The sequence below is a fragment of the Globicephala melas genome, chromosome 10, assembly GCF_963455315.2.
Source record: "Globicephala melas chromosome 10, mGloMel1.2, whole genome shotgun sequence".
Taxonomy (NCBI): Eukaryota; Metazoa; Chordata; class Mammalia; order Artiodactyla; family Delphinidae; genus Globicephala; species Globicephala melas.
Genome location: NC_083323.1, coordinates 95,093,199 through 95,109,305, shown reverse-complemented (window position 1 = coordinate 95,109,305; position 16,107 = coordinate 95,093,199). Strand labels below are relative to the sequence as shown.

Below are 16,107 nucleotides of genomic sequence, written 5' to 3'. Positions count from 1 at the left end.
AGACAATATAGTGATAAATATGTAGTTTTAGATTGTTATTAAATTTTTTTCTCTAAAATACTGTTCCACTGAGGGAAGGTTTATAATTTTAAATTCTACTACTACTGTGTAGAGCTGGCTTGACTGACCCTGTGCTTAACTCAGGACTGCCGAGCAATGAAGGATCTCTTATAGGTGTTAATCTGTGCAGTGCTTGGTTATATTTAGTCCTTATGCTCATTTTCTGGAAATCTTAGAATGACATTTGTACAAAATTTCTGATACTAAATTAGATTAGTGAGACTTCATGACAGAAGTATTATACTAAACCTCTCCTGAACACAGCAATGTGTCCAAAAGATATACTTGGATATTGAAAAACTAGCTAAAAATTGAAAATTGTGAGGAATCTATATTGTTGCATCTTATATATGAAAGAAGTTACTTACTCTACTGCCACCAAATCCCAGATCCATGTCTCAGGGAAGTACTTTCGCACAGTCTCTGTGGGAGGCTCTGAAATATGTATTATATGCATAAGTTCATGAATTCTTCCCATTTCAGCTACGACTGCGGAGGAGACAGAAACAATAAATATAAAGATAAGGCTTATGAGAGATTGTAGTAAGTGCTACAAAAGAAATAGGGTGATGAAATAGATAGGAACCAGGAGAGGACACTTGGGTATTAAGGGAAAGCTCCTTGGAGGAGGTGGCATTTTTAGATGAATTCTGAAGCATTACAGTAAGCTAGGAGTGAGCTGGGGGAAGAGAATCACAATCAGAGAACAGTGAGACCTAGAGGCAGGACGAGTCTTGGATTGCCTGTGAAAGAAACCTAGAGGCAGAAAGGAGGCTCTGCAGCTTCTGCACCTCTGTGAGAGCAAAGAAAAATCATACCCAGACATTTTGACAGTGGCTTTGAGAAACCGTTTGTAGGAGTGAGAGAATCAAGAATTTAAAAAGCTCTTTATTCCCTAATGTGACCCTTTATTCCCAAATGTGTCAGAAGATAAGACACAAGAGACAAGATTTGTCACTGGGACAAATCTTGTCCATCTATACACTTGTTCATACATAAATTTACTACAAATCTTATTGATAAAGGATTAAAGGATATAATTTATAAATACTAATAAAAATGTACAATGATCTTTATTTAAATTCCGTATAGCCATTTGATTCTCACTGAAAGATTACCTTGATTTTTGACAGACTCTTTTGTTTGTACTCAACCTATATTCAACCATGATTTGACAGTATCAGACCATAAATAAATAAATGATTGATTACTATATGATTCATCAAAGAAGTAGCCCATATCATTGACAAATGAGTGTGATTTCAATATGGATATTAGCTGATGTTTTGGGGAAGTTAAAGAGCTTCTTTTCTTGACTGGTGAGAATATAGTCCCAATTTGTGAATTTCTGTTTCTGTTTACATTATCCTATGCCTGGAAACTTTCCCTTCCCTTTTAAAACTCACACATCTTCATTTACTAGAAGTAAATTCTATATGAATGACTTCTTGATTCCTCAATCAGAATCAATCCTTTCTTTTATTCTTCATATCTGCACCTGTCTTATAACGCTTTTTACAGCCTGCCTTGTGTTCTTTCCAGCTGCATACGTGGGAGCTGGACACAAACAGAATTTTTTGATTTGTATCACTATGTGACCTTGAGCAAGAACTTTAATATATCTAAATCACAAGTTCTTTTTTTTAAATTGAAGTACAGTTTATTTACAATGTTGTGTTAATTTCTGCTGTACAGCAAAGTGACTCAGTTATACACATATATACATTCTTTTTTTTTTTTCTTTTTTTTTTTCGTACATTCTTTTTTATATTCTTTTCCATTATGGTTTATCTCAGGAGATTGGATATAGTTTCCCGTGCTCTACAGTAGGACCTTGTTGTTTATCCATTTTAAATGTAATAGTGTGCATCTACCAACCCCAAACTCTCAGTCCATCCCTCCCCCACTCTTCCCTCCCCCTTGGCAACCACAAATCTGTTCTCTATGTCTGAAATCACAAGTCCTTTTTAATTAATTTCATCACATTTTATCTTTTTTAAAGAATTATTTTATTTGGTTCAATATATTAGGCAATTAATTTTTCTTAATTTCTTACCTGGAGAAGATAACAGTCTTTGAGATGACTGTATTTTATATTGTTGAGGCTGTGGACATATTTTGGGTTTATGAATTTTTGAGTTGGTGAATACCTTTAAGCCCATATCCTGTAAAGGAAATCATCACCTAATCAGTACACAAATATCATAAAATATGTATATACACATACTTCTTTTCATTGAATTTAACAAACAGTCCAACTAGCTTAATATTAATCTTTTTGTGTTTTTGGATTTGGAAGTTGTTTCTTTCAAACAGTGTCCCTGTCTCTTGTCACCCCAGCGTTACCTATAACTGTTACTCTAACACCCGCTCTAACACCCGTCTTTACTGTGCACTGAGGAAGCTCAGTCAGAATCCAACTTTTGAGCCTCACCACTGGCATCCTTAAACATGGGAAGCTAGCGCCATAAGCCCTGGTGCTGAGTATGTGTGGTTTAAGTACATTTCAGAGTAGCTGAGGTCATTCTCTCCTGCAAAGACTTTTTTCTTTGGAATACAAAGGCTTGCATTGTTTCACTTGATGTATAAATATTACAGTTTTTCAGCTGTCTAATGATTCTAATCAGGTAGAACCATATGAAATTACTGATATTTGACCATTTTTAAAAAACTTTAATTGGAGTATGGTTGCTTTACAATGTTGTGTTAGCCTCCACTGCACAACAAAATGAATCAGCCATACACATACAGATATGCCCTCCCTAATATTAAACTTTTTTTTTTTTTTTTTTTTTTGCGGTACACAGGCCTCTCACCGCTGTGGCCTCTCCCATTGCGGAGCGCAGGCTCCGGACGCGCAGGCTCAGCGGCCATGGCTCACGGGCCCAGCCGCTCCACGGCATGCGGGACCCTCCCAGACCGGGGCACGAACCCGCGTCCCCTGCATCGGCAGGCGGACTCTCAACCACTGCGCCACCAGGGAAGCCCTAATATTAAACTTTTAATGTTCACATGAGTAGAAAGGAAATTGATATACTTATAGAGATAATTTCATTCTGTTTTTAAACCTTTTCAACAGTAATTATTTTACATGTGTAATATTTATAAATGAATGAAATGAATGAAGAAAAAAAACTTGCTTAATAATCCCCAAAGTTCCAGTCCTGGCTCTGTTGTTATTAGTAGATCTGCTACTATTAGTGACCTTGGAGAAGTCACTTGACCTCTCTATGTCCCATTATCCTCAACTATAATATGGAAGCATTAAAATAAATATTTTTTTCCATATATAATATTTTGTGAACCTTAAGAACTGACCATCAGCAATATAATGGACTTACCTTTAGGAAGCTATACATATCTTTTTCATTTGTATTTGATACTGGGGAATACATGATCCCACTGATATAGACATTATGGTGACTGATGCAGTCTTCATTGTCTTCCTTCTGTTGATTTAAACGGTCAGGGAAACCATTGAGGTCCTTTACTGGTAGCAGGTTATAAACCTGTACAAATGCAAAGGGAGAAAGGACAAACTTACTTGTGGCTTATTTTTCTTAAGTGCAGGGAGAAAAGAAAAGAATAATCACTACCAGACTTTCTTTGAGTGGCTCCATTGCCTAGATAATTTACAGAGAAGATGATTTTGAAAACGTTTAACAATTTTAGGGAAAAAAACAATTAAAACATTCCTATCTAAGTACTCAGGATCATAATCTTTTGTTATGCAATTCAGAGGCAAACCCTAGACTCTGCTGGAATGAAATAAAACTTAATTAAGAGAAATTGAGGTTTGCTATATTTGAGACATTGTGCAACGCTTCAGGATGACAGAATTAGGTAATAGTTTCGTCTCTATCTGGTGGTTAGCAACTGACTCAGTGTTTAACAAAGTAAATGGACAACATGTTCTAAACAGGCACATGGATAAGCATGTATCCTCTGTATAGGTCAGGACAGTATTTTCTTAGTATTACTCATGGGAACTAAATGCTCCATATCTTTATAAAATACATAAAACTTTGTAGAATACTGAAAATGATACTTTCAAATTCACTTCAACGGGAAGAATAAGACAAACATAAAAATTCTGTAGGTGTTTTATATTTATAGGAGTTCAAAACTGTTTGATAAGAATAGATTAGCAAAGTGAGTAGCACAATGAAATGAAGCACTTTCTCAAAGGCAGCTCCTTCTTAGCATTCTCCATCTCCTCCCTCTGCTTTATTTTTCTCCAAAGCATATCACATAATTATTGTCTGTCTCACCTATTAAGTTCTATGAGTGCATGGATTTTTTTCTTTCTAGTAGTTCACTATGAGATCCCCAGAATTTAGGACACACCCAGAACACAGTAGGCACTAAATAAATGTGTTGAATGAGTGACTTATGCTACTAGGTGCAAGTGTTTCATTAATGAAACATTATCAAAGATTGAGAGGAACCCTTGTTCTAACCCAGGTCTACTACTAGATACATGAAAGCTTCTGCTTTATTATTAACAAACTAATAGAATTTTCTGCCTTATCTATCCACTAGGATTGTTATAATTGAAAACAACTTTGAGAACTATAAAATTATGTTATACAAACATAAAACATTAATGTTAGCGTTCCACATATTCCCTTGCTTCCACTATGCACTTAATATCTCCTTTAGAAGTATTCTAATATTTTTAATTAAATACTATTGGAAGGACCAGAAAGTAAGAGATCTTTTCTTTTAAGTTTCTCTTGTAGGGAAGTAAAAACGTAACTTTCCCTTTATAAAATTTTGGTAGTGAAAAAAAACTTCAGTAAGAGGTTATTCCAATTGCCCTCATTGAAAATTTGAAGTAATGGGCAAACTACTATTAGGACACATTAAGTAGTTTCCCGTTGTTATACTAAGCATACCCTTTGGCTATTTTTCCTGTTAACCCTGTATTTGAAAAGGTTTCATTTATTAATGTCATTTATCACATGGTAATTAATTTTTCCTAATTTTTATTAATCAGAGACAATACAGATCTTCCTTCAGAAACTGTGTTCATCTTGGGCATGCAGTGTTTCAACTGATACAATTCTTATTAAAAGAAGTTTGATATTTCACTTAGCCTGTGCAGTCTAAGTGCAGGTATATGTACCATTTCTGTTAGACTTTTTGAAATATTAAAACTAGTCTGAAAACTCCTACTATTGGTTTCTTAAAGCTCTAGGATTTCAGGGATTTTGGATGGTGCATGATTTATACATTGATATTCATATGTAATATCTTCCTCACCAAGAAAAAGTACACATGAAAGAGCTCAAAACTATTAACTCCTAGATAAATATAACTTTAATGGATGCTATCCCACTCAGGGTTTTTTCTTGCTCTGAGTCCCTGATGTGGCCCTTCCTGACCCCTGGGGCTGACGGAACTCACCGTGGCCACAGAGAGCTCGGCCTCGGGACTCATGAGCAGCACACTTTGGTCCACGGCGCGGAGGGCACAGAGGGACCGAGGGGAAGCGGTGACTTTCAGGCGGGCGTGGGAGGCTGGGAGACTCTGTGCTGGGCTGAAGTTCAAACCCACCTGTGGAATTGGGGACAAAGTCAGAAAAACAAATTTCCTGATTTACCCATGCATTCACCAGCATTTCCTGGGTGCTCCGCAAATTCAATGCATAATCGCTTTGTTTGACTTTGTTGATGTTTGGCACCATGTAAGCCTTGAGGCCTTTGGTTCCCTATTTTGTCACTCTGATTCTCATCAGTTGAGCTATTATAATGATATCTGTTTTTATAAGTTATTAAATTGGATATGCCATTTTTTACCTTTGATACATAGTGAGGTGTTCATTAACTAACTGTGGGCGGAATGCAAATGGTTCTAGATGCTCTTGTATTTTTCTTTTGGCCCTTTTGTAGTCTTATAAACTTGGTTACATGTTTCCCAACATTTCATCATAAGAGAAGGGAACAAGGTACTCTGAACTGTATCATATGGTAAGAGACAATGCATGAGAATTTTGCACTAGGAGTCAAGTGACATGGATAGCTTCTTTTTTTTTTCCTTAAATTGGGGTATAGTTGCTTTACAATGTTGTGTTAGTTTCCGCTGTACAACAAAGTGAATCAACCATATGTATACATATATCTCCTCCCTCTTGAACCTCCCTCCCACGCCCCCCCCCCCACCCCACCCATCTAGGTCACCACAGAGCACCGAGCTGAGCTCCCTGTGCTATACAGCAGGTTCTCACCAGCTATCTGTTTTACACACGGTCGTGTTTATATGTCAATCCCAATCTCCCAGTTCATCCCACCCTCCCTTCCCCCCTCCTTGTCCACATGTTTGTTCTTTATGTCTGTGTCCCTGTTCCTGCCCTCTATTCCCAAATAGGTTTATCTGTACCATTTTTCTAGATTTCACATATATGTGTTAATATATGATATTTATTTTTCTCTTGACATGGCTTCTTAGTGTGATCTGCCATTACCTTGCTGAAAACCTCTGGTGAATTCATTTAACCCTTTTGGCCCCAGTGCTTGCATGTAGAAAATAATTGATAGTGATAGTAACTTCTAGTTTTAAATGTTGAAAAATTTATGATATAAAACACCCACCTTGTTGGCCAGACAGTTTTCGACCTCATATTTTGCAGAGTCACCAACTACTTCCCCATCAGGTAAAATGGTATAGATGAGCAACCTAGCGACGGGAGCAATGTCTGACTCCACAGGGACTGACAGGGGAAAATGGCCTTCCACTGGAGCACAGAGAGAGTGAAAGGAAGTGGTCATGGGTTAGACAGCTCAGGGCTGAAATAACACTTTTCTGCTGTACAATGTCATTTTAGGAGCCTGGTCTGGTTGATGACTCTATTAGTAGATGTAACAGATATAAGAAATAGCAGGTGTAATAAATGGATGACTATCTCTAAGAATCCTGGCTTAAAAAAACAACAACAACCTTATCATAGCCCCCCTCTTCTCTCAAAATCGCATAATGATTTCTCCCCAGTTTTAAGCTTGAGTTCATCTATACAAAGTTCTGATGCTATCTAAGGATGTGGAGACATCCATTTGGCTACCATTTGATCTAGATTTTACACTAGAGAAGGGAAATAGTACTTGAAGTTGTGAGATGTAATAGTAAGAGTTTAACACATTGTATTTACCCCTATATCCTCTTTAACTTTCTATGAACCAGATATTCTATTCTTTCTTCTTAAGAGGAGTACTGAGCTCCTTTGCAACTTATTTTTTGGTGCCTACATAGAACTGTTAGAAGTTGCATCGAACTTCTCTACTATAGTGCTTCTATGTTGCTACAAAGTAGCAACAAAAGAGTAGTTCACTGATAATTTTCTTAAGGGAACTTTTAGACTCCCTTAGGATAGGTGAAACCTTCAGAGGATTATATTGTTCCACATTTGTTCCTGGGGAGAGTCCAGTTTACCTCTTCATAAAATCATAGCTATCTTCAAAAGGGAAATATGATGTAAAGATATAAATGACTCAGCACAAGACCTAACATATAGAAGACACTCCAAAGTTTTACCTTCTCTCCATTGTCTAAAACAATTTTGAAATGTCATTTTGAGAAGGAGGTCCATGACTATTTATGGTTTGAAAATTTGGAATAAGCATAAATTATGAAACAACTAAACACTTTAAATAATCTGAACAGAATAACCTGAAAGAAAAGAAAATAAATATTTGATAAAGGGTTTAAAAAAAGAAAGAAACATTATTGCTTTCCCCTTTCAACTTCTTTATTGGGGTTAGATGAAAATTCTCTCTCTTTATTTGAAGCTATTCCTGGTATTTCTGCAGCGTAAGGTTGCAAGTGACTGAGTATGGCAGAAATGGGGAATTATGGAAATACTCACTGTCTCGCTGGTGCACGGGCAGTACGTGAGTCCCAGATCGGACAATGTCTCCCTTTGCCATTACCTGCAAAAAAGGAAATGAAAAGGGATTTAATTTGCCGGATAGAGATCTGACCCCAAGTCTTGCTCTCTATGTGATATGCTTGTTTTATTGAGCCCCTGCTGGCAATAATTAGCCCTGAGAGAAGTCAGACTTTCAAAAGGAACATGGATAAGAGGTCAAAGTTGTGATGCCTAAAGAGCTTCATAAATCCTTGCTCACACAGGAGTTTACAGATGAGTCAGAGTAGTGGCCTTCCTTCTCACCAGGTAGTAGAACACGAGCTCCTTCAGCTCCTGCAGGGCCTGTCCATTCAGCATATAATGTGCTTGGACTGTCTGAGCTCGGCCGCAGGGCAGTTCACGAGGCAAGGGCTCAAGGTGGACAAAGCTCTTGCTTTGGGAGAATACAAGATTAGCAGTGTGATAAGCTTCTTCATACTCCTCTGTCAGCCACTGGTAGCCATAGCAGGTACTATGATCCTTGTGTCTGACCTAATGAATTAGAAAAACAATATTATCTTATAGATTATATGTCATAGAGAATCAGTGTGCTCCAGAATTGCATGCATTTAGTATCCTACCTTAACTAGTACCTAGAAATCTGGTGCTCCACACTCAAAAGTGAGAGAGGAGGGTCCCTTATTTTGTTTATCGGTATTGCAGGCCTTTACAGGGCGGAGGCTCCTTGAGTTGGTATTGATTTTTACATTTGTGAAGAGCATAAAAGGAGGCATCCTTTGCTCTGATTAGCTTGGCTTACATTTCTTTGGCTACTTTACCTATTCAGACAGAGACATTGGAGCTATGAAACCTCACTGAGGAGACTAATCCTCAGAAACGGAAGAATTGCATATCAGAGAGTAGGTGCCTCATTTATGATGGGTTTCAAATGGGTATTATGAATAAATGTAATATTGCAACCTTAGGGGTCTGAGAACACTTTCTGTAAATAGCATTGGTTCAAGAGTTGAGTTAGTGAAGTAGTTGAAGTCTATACTCAACTCTTAGTTATTTGCTCTTAATATAGAGTTGAGCCAGGATTTTAATCTAATTTATCTGATTCTGGAACCTACACTTAAAAAAATTGTGGTAAAGAACACAACATAAATTACCATCTTAACCATTTTAAAATGTACAGTTTGGTAGTGTTAAGTAATATGCAGCCCATCTCCAGAATCCTTTCATCTTGCAAAACTAAAACACTGTCCCCATTAAATACCAACTCCTCATTTCTCCTTCTTCCCAACCCCTGGCAACCACCATTCTACTTTCTATTTCTATGGCTTTGAGTGCTTTAGATACCTCATGCAAGTGGGGTCATACGCGATTTGTTTTTTGTGACTGGATATTTCACTTAGCATAATGTCTTCAAGGTTCGTCCACACTGTAGCCTGTGACAGCCTTCCTTTTTAAGGCTGAATACTATTCCACTGTACATATATACCACATTCTGTTTATCTGTTCATCTGTTGATGGATATTTGGGTTGCTTCCACCTCTTGGCTACTGTGAATAGTGCTGCTATGAACAGGGCTGTGCAAGTATCCCTTTGAGATTCTGTTTTCAATTCTTTTGAAGGTATACTCAGCAGTTAGAATACTGGATCATATGGTAGTTCTCATTTGGGGGGACTGCCATGCTGCTTCCCACAGCGTTTGCACGATTCATGTGCACACGTGGAGCCCCCACTTTAGCCACAACACTATACTGCCTCCTTTTAACAAACTTTTTCAAAATTGACCTTGAATTGGTTTTTAGTTTCGCATTTTTTTTTCCTAAGACTAAACACAACTTGGAAATGCCATCACTTTTCGGTTGCAACCTTTCTTCCAAGACTTCTTCACATCATTGGTAACTTCCCTCCAAACTTACCCTGACAGTGAGGGAGGTGCCCGTGATGCTGGTGGTGTTGATGGAGAACTGCACCAGGCCGTGCTCATCAGTGGTGGCGTTGGAGTCATAGTGGGCTTCCTCTGCTGTGATGAAGATGAGTTTATTTGGTATAGGGACACCTTTTCCATCCGCTAGGCGCACCTGAAGATTAAAAGCTGCAGATCAGTTATGTGGCTAATATCCAATAGACACCAAACATTCATTTTATTACAAATATTTATTGAGTGTGTCCAATATGTCAGACATGGTTCGAGGCATTGAGGCTACAGCAGTGAACAAAACAAAGTTCCTTCTATCATAGAACATACGGTCCAGTAAAAGAGATAGCTGCTAAATAAATGCGTAATATATACTTATTTAGTGGTAATCAGTCCTAAGACGAAAAATAGTGTAAAAGGGTAGAGAATGATGGAGATAATAGAGGTGACCTGAGAAATGTATTCTGTGGATATTTTGAAAACTCTATATATTATATATAACTTTTGGAAAGTCACAGACCACAAGAGCCATAATGAAAATTTTTAACCCATTAGTCAAATTTAATTGAGCCTCAAATACTTATTTTATGGCAGACCATTCCCTTTCTACAGATTAGTATTCTGAGATTTAATATTAGTAATTGCTAATATATTGTCCTGTGTGCTCCTCTAGTTTTATATATGATATCTGCTTCTTGACCTAGATTTGCAAACTTTTGGAAGGTAGGTAGATTTTATGAGGTACTTCCCATCTGAAAAATGTAAAATTGAAAAGAAGCATAGAATATTAAATAAGGGCCTAAAGTCAAATTACTGCTAATACTGAACCCAGAAGATTAGTAGCTCAGTTCAGATTTTAAAGATGGTGATTTTTTTTCTCAGTATAAACTACTTTTGGTAGAAGGAAGCACAACCAGCAGACTTGGATTAGTATTTGTAATTGATTAACAAGATCTAAGTTTGCTAATGAAATGTCAGCTGTATACCAGGATAGGTACAAAATTCTGATTCTTTCACTTTTGGTGAGAGAGTCTTATGATAATAGGATAGTTATTTAGCAGGAATAAAATCTCAAAAAAGTACAATATACTTCTGAGAAGTTTAAAGAAGTGAACTTTCATTTTAGGAAGTCACCAAAGTTTCTGAACATGTTTGCTGTCATAGCATAATCAAGACATTCTAAAATTTATTCCACTACTCTTTTTGTGGAGCCTGGTCCCTCTGTCTTTTACACTCTCCACAGCTGACATCTTATAATATTTCCATTAAAAACAGGATGCACAGTAATTACGCATGGAGGTACATACAACTCTCATCTCAGACTTCTGGAGTCCGAAAGGTCCATTAGCACATCTGCTTATAACAGTAAGCAGAAAAATAACAGTAGCAGATTTTTTTTGTAGATCTGAGAGAAAAAATTTATATCTTTAAAATCTGGGTATACTTTATTATTATTTTTTTTTTTGCGGTACGCGGGCCTCTCACTGTTGTGGCCTCTCCCGTTGCGGAGCACAGGCTCCGGACGCGCAGGCTCAGCGGCCATGGCTCACGGGCCCAGCCGCTCCGTGGCATGTGGGATCTTTCCAGACCCGGGCACGAACCCGTGTCCCCTGCATCGGCAGGTGGACTCTCAACCACTGCGCCACCAGGGAAGCCCTGGGTATACTTTAAATAGCAGTATTTTACCCCTCTGTGTACTGTTTTTAAAATATACTTGCTAAAATAAAACAAATATATTTGAATAAGTATACTTGAGTAAAATAAAATATACTTGAAAAAGTAATGTATATGTAATATCCATGAAAGAAACACCAGGTACAGCAGAATCTTTTATATTTCAAAATAAAAATGAAAGCCACCTACCCACCCATTTCCATACAAAGTTAATGTTAGAAGGATAATGTGATTGGCTATCAGGAATTTCGAGACACTTTGTGAAAAAATATTATAAAAATCTGAGACTGCCTGGTAAACCCCATGGGAAAGAGATTGAGTGACATCACTCAGTGCTGTTCCCAAAACCTTCTAATTTTGATAGTGCTTTAGAATGGTTTTATAGATTTGATGTACAAATTTAGAGGAACAAATCTATTTTATGTGGGTTTATACCCTTGATTATATTAATCAACAGATAATATTAACCAGGTATAGTTTTAGCAGAATATGTTGTACGTATTAGGTGAGAGTACAGTTTGATTTGTGAATTGAAAAATACCTCACCTGCCCAAAGAAGGGAATCCCTCGTCTAGCGTCTGAGTCTACTTTCACAAATGAGAGTTTGGTTATGGTTCTTGTTATTTCAGTGGTCCCTTTTCCAGTTAATTCCACCTCTGAAAAAGAAGGAAAAAATAAGTTCACTTTTGGAAGGATGCTCTCCCTGAACTTATACTACTTCCTCCCTTTCAGTTCACTGTTTGGCAAAGGAACTAAATCCATGTCCATTGTTCTTCCTCCCATACCCATGAGGTATACACACCTGTTCCTTCTTCTTGAATCTTGGCCTCCACTTCAATTTTCATTTCAAACTCTTGTCTCTTCATTTGGAAGATCTTGGTCTTTACTTGCTGAGAGAAGCAGCCCTGGCTGTTTAGCTAGGAGGGGACGAAATAAAATACAAAAACATAAGACTGGACAAATCAGTGGTCAGTTAATCTGGTGGCATTTTTTTTTTGAGGCAACATAACCTAGGAATTTTGTATGATGAGAACACAATAAATATTCTCTGGGGATTAATTATAATTACATCTCACAACAGTTTCTGGCTTATAACTGACAGGTGTATTCCTTAGTATCTGATATTCCCCAGAGTGAATGAGGTGAAGAAATGAAGAAATGCCTTAAAACTTGGGGGGTGATCTTACTGTAGCAGGCAGCTAACTCTTCACCGAAGCCTGGCTTCCCTTCCATAGTTTACAGCTGTGGCTGGGAAGTGGCTGCCCATCTGGGCACTGTGTTTCCCAGCTCCCTGGCATCTAGGTGGGGCCATGTGACAAGCTCTTGCTCATAGAAAGAGAGAAAAACTGACACCTTTCCCAGCCAAGGTGGTTAAGATTTGTATGCTTTTTTCTCCTTCCTTTACATAATTGGATGGATACTCAAGGCGGCTTTAGGTACCAGGTACTGGAGATGGTTCAACTTCAATCATCCTGGGTGCTTGGTGCACCAAGAATACCCACAATGGACAATTACAAGAAATAATTCCTATTGTGCTAAGTCACTGATTTTTAAAAAACGACTATAGCTAGCATAGAATTCTCTTACAGATTGGTCTCTTCCTGAGTTACCACCATGTTGTAACTCACTGCTCATCAACAGTGCCTGGGCTGTTAATCCCTAGGAGTAGTTTCCCACATACCTGCTGACTGAACTTCTCACAGACAGCATGTGATTCTCCACCAAAGCAGTTAGAAGGGTTACTGTACTTTCTGCACATGTTTATAGTCACATGTCCTGGGACAGGCTTCCCATATGTGTATCTGTCATAAGAACATTGCCAAATGGATCAAATCAGACATTGAACACCCCCATTTTCTACCTGTTTATATTTTCCCTTTAGCTATAGTATATTTTTAGACTCTGTACTTCCCTCTGATTTCTGCAGGGCTTATACAGTGTTGAGGGCAAGTAAACTAAGTAACGAACCTTCTCTTTTAGAAATTTCCAGTGCAACATGCTGGAATTTACTTCAGTCTTCTTTTACCATGTCTTTTTTTTTTTTCTTAATCTCTAATTTTCAGTTTCATCTTTTAAAAAATATTTTTCTTTTGCCAAAGCTACACCAGATCTTAAGAGAAAAAACAATACCAACAAAACAAAACAAAGACAAGAAATAAATGCTCTCAATTCTACCTAGGAATATAAACTATTAATATGATGGTATCTCTCCTTCCATCATCCTCTTCCTATGTGTAGCCATCTCTGTTCATATAGACTTTTACTTGTTTACTTTTTACAAAAATGGGATTGTGCTATAAATGTATCATTGATAATTGCTGTGGTTTTGAGGGTATTTGTTCCTTCCCTATTCAAAATACCCTCTATATCTATATTTGCAAGAGTACTGGTTCACCAGCTCTGTGGGATCAGGAGCTTGGTGACCTTACTCTGAGATAGTGCTGGGGCAGGGACCCAGCTGAAGGTCTTTAGGACTGGTTTCTTCACTCTGGCTGTTCTTTCTGTACTGCTACTGCTGGGCTGCTGGAGATGGGAGCAATAAGATCCTAGAAACATGAATTTTCAAGGTTGGAAAAGACTGACTGTGAGATCATGTCTACTCTCATCAGTGAAAATGGCAGTTCAGAGAAGTATGTGACATGCCTTAGGTAGACAGATGAGTTAGACGACATTTCTGTAATACGCCTATCTCTACAAATTCTGAATCTGAGCTATTTTTCCACTATGTATCCAAGGTCAAGTAAATGATCTGTTGATGATTGAATTTACTTTACAACCTGGTAAAGGGAAAGTCACTACACTTCAACACTATCTCATTTGTGTGTGTACATGTGTACGTGCATGCGCGAGTAGCTTTATTACTTTCAGAATCAATCCTATTAGCATAGCTTAGCTCTAGGAACAGTTGCCTGCCCCATGATAGTTATAATAATGTTGGAAAGGACATGAAAGAAAATAAGAAGGGAAATAGAAAAGCAACAGGAGAGGAAAGTTCTAGAGATGGGGATGCTCCCATGTATTTAAGGTATTTGTGCTGCACTGCTTCTAGACAAGCTAGTTAAAATATCCCAAAGGGTGAGTCTCCTTTAAATAATTCCCCTCGCCAAAGATTTTTTAAAAGTATAAACTCACAGGCCACACACTGACACATTCATCTCTTCTTCCAAGATGGTGATTATCCTTGGCACTCTTACTTGCACTTCAAACTTAGGAAGCACTGTTGATTGGAGGTAAAGGAAGTTGGTGATTGTTTTTCAACTTCTGGGGAATTGGTATTTCCAGGTTCTCATAACAATTCTCTAATCATATTTTAGGGCCCTGAAAAGGTAGCCCACTTCTCCAATATATCCACCTTTCTCTCAAATGGAGATCCTGGTTGAAGGACTATGATGGATCAATGTAACCTTAATGAATTATGGGAGACTCCACTGGACTAAGAATGTTTTACATTTTTTTTGAAGATTAAAAATTGCTACAAAAAATGCTATATGACATCCTATTCACGAATCATTGATGGTCCTCATTGGATTAGAAGTAATTGGTTCCACTCCAAGCCTAATCTCACCCGTGGGAAATAGAAAGTAATTCCAAAGAAACTCAAATTCTAGGCCCTAGAAGTTTAAATATGAAAAAACTGTTCCATGGTTTTGCATAATCCATACCAAATTCCTCCACGGTGAAGGGGTGCTCTGCCATTTCACCTGATTCCTTCTGTACCACCACCTTATAGGAGCCCTGAAAGGGCTCTGATGAGAGGGGAAAGGTCAACTGCTTGAGGCCACTCTCTACCGTGAGGTTCTGCCATTGCATGATGCGATTTCCTTTGGGGTCCTGTGGACACAGTAATTGTAATTTACAAAAGAGCCCAGAGCATGAGAGACAATAAAGGAAATCTATGGGGACTCCTATGTTATCCACAAAGAGGTGGGGAAGGGAGATGACTTGGAACCATCTAGTGTTACATGAGTTTGAAGTCTTCTCCCTTAATGACAAGTTTCTGAAATATTGTAAGAATCTCTCAAATAAGAACATTTTCCCTAAGTTTATTATTTGTGTCTAATTATGGAATGTTTCACATTGCTTACCTCAATATATACTAGTGGAATCTGAAAGACAAAAGAGAGAGAAAGGAGTTTAGAATTGTTCTTAGATATTCGCAGTTCTGATTTATAAGCAAGACAGCCTTATGCAGAATAACTTTATCTGTAGTAAAACACAGAAAAGTTCCAGATTAAGTTTTACAGAACTTTTGATTAATCCATTACAAGCAATTAATAAGTAATGTTAAGTACTTACTGGGTGTGAGCAACAAATGCATACGTGCCATTCATTAGGAATGGTATTTACTGATATGACTTAAATGCTTACAGTATCCCAGTGAAGAACATTCCTTTGCTGTGCTATTTTACAGATTGAGAAATCAACACTAATGGAATTATAAGTAACCATGTTCAGATCCAAATATTAAGGTGGGTCACAGAATTCTTAGGTAGTTCTAAGAATAAGGACGACTGGGAATAGCTCCTCTACTATCAACGCTTATTCATTTTTAAAACTAATATTTATTAAGTGCCTAACATATGCTGTGTATCATTCTAGG

The 16,107-nt window shown here is 37.7% G+C and overlaps 1 protein-coding gene and 1 long non-coding RNA gene across 3 annotated transcripts in view; one reads left to right on the top strand and one right to left on the bottom strand.

Moving 5' to 3' along the window:
* The window catches only part of LOC115840984 (uncharacterized), an 89,918-nt gene that overhangs the window by 58,480 nt on the left and 15,331 nt on the right, over positions 1 to 16,107 (top strand). Inside the window, exon 5 of one of the 2 annotated variants that reach the window (XR_009565481.1) lies at positions 2,868 to 5,095. The exons of the other annotated variant lie outside the window; for it this stretch is intronic. This is a non-coding gene — a long non-coding RNA (uncharacterized lncRNA). Of the gene's footprint in view, positions 1 to 2,867; positions 5,096 to 16,107 lie in introns of those variants that run through there. 2 annotated transcript variants of the gene reach the window in all.
* Positions 1 to 16,107, bottom strand: part of LOC115840979 (alpha-2-macroglobulin) — a 40,836-nt gene that overhangs the window by 17,842 nt on the left and 6,887 nt on the right. Inside the window, exons 5-18 of the mRNA XM_030834489.2 lie at positions 15,593 to 15,613; positions 15,170 to 15,338; positions 14,640 to 14,724; positions 13,189 to 13,309; positions 12,310 to 12,424; positions 12,054 to 12,163; positions 9,835 to 9,996; positions 8,228 to 8,455; positions 7,922 to 7,985; positions 6,654 to 6,796; positions 5,470 to 5,619; positions 3,402 to 3,569; positions 2,117 to 2,225; positions 429 to 549 (exon numbers count right to left, since the gene is read on the bottom strand). Coding sequence (XP_030690349.1) covers positions 429 to 549; positions 2,117 to 2,225; positions 3,402 to 3,569; positions 5,470 to 5,619; positions 6,654 to 6,796; positions 7,922 to 7,985; positions 8,228 to 8,455; positions 9,835 to 9,996; positions 12,054 to 12,163; positions 12,310 to 12,424; positions 13,189 to 13,309; positions 14,640 to 14,724; positions 15,170 to 15,338; positions 15,593 to 15,613 — 1,766 coding nt within the window. The remainder of the gene's footprint in view (positions 1 to 428; positions 550 to 2,116; positions 2,226 to 3,401; positions 3,570 to 5,469; positions 5,620 to 6,653; positions 6,797 to 7,921; positions 7,986 to 8,227; positions 8,456 to 9,834; positions 9,997 to 12,053; positions 12,164 to 12,309; positions 12,425 to 13,188; positions 13,310 to 14,639; positions 14,725 to 15,169; positions 15,339 to 15,592; positions 15,614 to 16,107) is intronic.